Source organism: Capsicum annuum, chromosome 8, assembly GCF_002878395.1.
Source record: "Capsicum annuum cultivar UCD-10X-F1 chromosome 8, UCD10Xv1.1, whole genome shotgun sequence".
NCBI classification, from domain to species: domain Eukaryota; kingdom Viridiplantae; phylum Streptophyta; class Magnoliopsida; order Solanales; family Solanaceae; genus Capsicum; species Capsicum annuum.
The window spans coordinates 145,033,054-145,035,877 of record NC_061118.1 but is presented as its reverse complement, the minus strand read 5'-3'; the positions used below and the strand labels follow the sequence as shown (position 1 = coordinate 145,035,877).

At 34.6% G+C, this 2,824-nt stretch overlaps 1 protein-coding gene and 1 pseudogene across 2 annotated transcripts in view; both read left to right on the top strand.

The window, feature by feature from the left end:
* The first annotated feature begins 886 nt into the window (after positions 1–886).
* On the top strand, positions 887–1,408 carry LOC124886402 (annotated as a pseudogene).
* Positions 1,409–2,654: 1,246 nt separating this feature from the next.
* Positions 2,655–2,824, top strand: part of LOC107839158 ((+)-neomenthol dehydrogenase) — a gene marked incomplete in the record, with an annotated part of 7,286 nt that continues 7,116 nt past the window's right edge. The window contains 1 exon segment of one of the 2 annotated variants that reach the window (XM_047394218.1): positions 2,655–2,824. In XM_047394218.1, coding sequence (XP_047250174.1) covers positions 2,817–2,824 — 8 coding nt within the window. 2 annotated transcript variants of the gene reach the window in all.

Below are 2,824 nucleotides of genomic sequence, written 5' to 3'. Positions count from 1 at the left end.
AATCTACTTTTGTTTATAGGCCCATTACTATGGGGCATATATATTGATCTTTTTAGGTTTTATCCACCATCACAAGAAGAGAGTTTTCAGCAACCAAAAAGAAAAAAACAAAGCTAATTTTCACACCTAAATTTCAGCCACAGCTATCAACTTCAAATTGCGATTCCCGTTTCATTTCTTGTTCGATTGAGCTGATTTTTGGACTGCTTGTTCCTCTCATATCAATCTTTGATTAGAAACTGACGGAGCTTGATTTGATGGCCTGTAACTCCTGTTCTTTATTCCCGAACAGTAGCTGTATTTTTTGTGCTTTCATTCCTTTATTTCTTTAGTGTTTGGTGTTGTGGTTTATGTATTGTTTCTTGTTGTTTGGCACTTGCTTTGTGGTCATTTTGGAGGACAATATTGTAACTCTTTGGTGATTATAGTGGAGTTTTAGTCCCGTGGTTTTTTACTCTTCATACCGAAGGATTTTCCTCGTAAATTTGGTGTCTTTTGTGATTGCCTTTATTCTTGTCCTATCGCATTTGTGTGATAATTCATTTGCTGCCATATTACTTTGTTTTGCTTGGTTTGATTGTCTCCTCTTGATTCAAGTTGAAAGGAAAAATTTAGTTTTGGGTATTTTCCGCTGCTATCCTGTCGGGTTCTTTGATTGTGTGCTCGTTTTTTCCTAACAAGAAAATCACTAGCCTCGAAAGCACAAGGTATACTATACATATGAACAAATATAATTCCTTAGTTGTTTTTTCTATCTATTTTCTTTGATGATGTTCTAATAACTTGTACGTACTGATACTGTAACTATATCATTTGCACAATCTACTTATTATTAGGCAAGTACTTTGTGCTTTGATTAAAATGATAATTAACTGATTTACTATAACGGATCAAAAATTACGCCAATATTGTAAAATTTTCCCAACACTATTTCCAGAACTTGAAACATGAATGGGCTAAAGGAGTATTAAGTGACGTTGAACACCTCACAGAAGAGAAAATAGAAGAAGTAATTAATGAATATTTGAAGGACTTCAAAGAAGATTCGCTTCAAGCCAAGGGCTGGCCACCTTTCATGTCAGCCTACATACTCTCTAAAGCAGTGATGAACGCGTACTCCAGGATCATGGCAAAGAAGCATCCATCTATACAGATCAATTGCGTCTGCCCTGGTTTTGTGAAAACGGATATCAATTACAATCGTCGGATGCTGCGCGGAGAGTCCTGTAAGGCTTGCCCTGCAGCCTGATGATGGCCCTTCTGGTTTATTCTTTGATCGGAAAGAAGTCTCATCATTTGAATGAGATTATGTTGTTCGTTGTAAACGCGCAGCTGATTATATAAGCCTACAAGGCCTAGAATAACATGTACTAATTATCTTTAGTGAAATATAATTGTGTGTTGTACCTGATAGTTTTGAGGTAGCTTGAATTGAAAATGAATGTGGCCATCACCCTAATGTTTGTCACTATAAGAGTCTCCAGGAAGTTTTATCACCATTTTGTATGTTACCTAACTCACTAAAGTAACAGGACAAATTTAGTACCAGCATTATATTAATCAACTCCTCCTTAATCCTAAAAAAGTTTCCAGTTGGCTATATGAATCATTTGTTCATTCTGCTGCTCTGTTTTATTCTGATTTACACAACTTTCTATTTTATTCTGATTTACACAACTTTCTATTTTATTCTGATTTACACAACTTTCTTGTCAAACACCACAACCTACTATAAGCGTCATGTTGCTTAGACTTTCCAAAACAATACCACCTTTTGAGAATCTTGTTGGGGAAAATGACACACATAATTAATATTCGCGGTATATATAATAACAATAATTCTGTGTAGATAACCTCGAGAATCTTACATGAAATTCCTTCTGAATAAGGGAAAAATCACGCATAAAAAGTAATTTACATTGTGTAGGCGCGAGTAAAGTACTGCAAAGATTACTACACACTTTTCTTTTAGTTTTCCATGTCACTGCAATATTGCTCACTTAATAGTTTTCCACGCCAACTATTTCTCTACTAGTGAATGCTTACAACTGATATTTGATTTTGTAGCCCTTTACAAACTTGTTTTTAGTTTTACGTCTTTTTTACGAGAGATGTTCTAGTTTATACGTATAATATCTTATTTTTTACGGATAAGAGATCTATTCTATATGCAAATAGTCTCAAGAGATTATTTCCTCCCAAAAGTCAAGTTGGCATTTTTGAATGTAGGAAGAGTATATCTTCGTGATCATTTTGCATACGTTTTAGTTCACTGATGGGCTGGACCCCAACAACAACCAGTACTATTTTTGAAGAATTTTAAGCCTTAGCTTCAGAAATTTAGCTAAATTGGCTTTTACACGGTACATAGCTCTTAGAACAGGACTCCGTGTTGGCAGTTAGTATTCTTTTCGATTTAATTTGTTTGGCTGATTTTGACGTGTTACGGAAATTAAGAAAACCAAAAGTAGATGCTCAGCAGATTCTCGAAAGAAACATTCAAAATGGAGAAAATGAAGACACATACATTTTGAAATTCGTAACTAAGCAAGTTGGAATAATGGTCAAGAAAAGAAAAGTGATTCGGCAACTTGCTTTCGTGTCAAAGTATGAAATATGAAATATGAATAATAGTCAAAGTATGGAAAACTTGTATTAGCCAACAATACATTAGCCGCCCTTATTTCATTCCTAACTATATCCAGTATTATATAGTGAAATAGTTCTACCAAACCCAATGCACTGTTAGTTACATAAGCCTGCTTAGACCAAAAAAACTGGATATCAAGAATCAAGATCTACTAATCCTTTCAACAATGGCAGA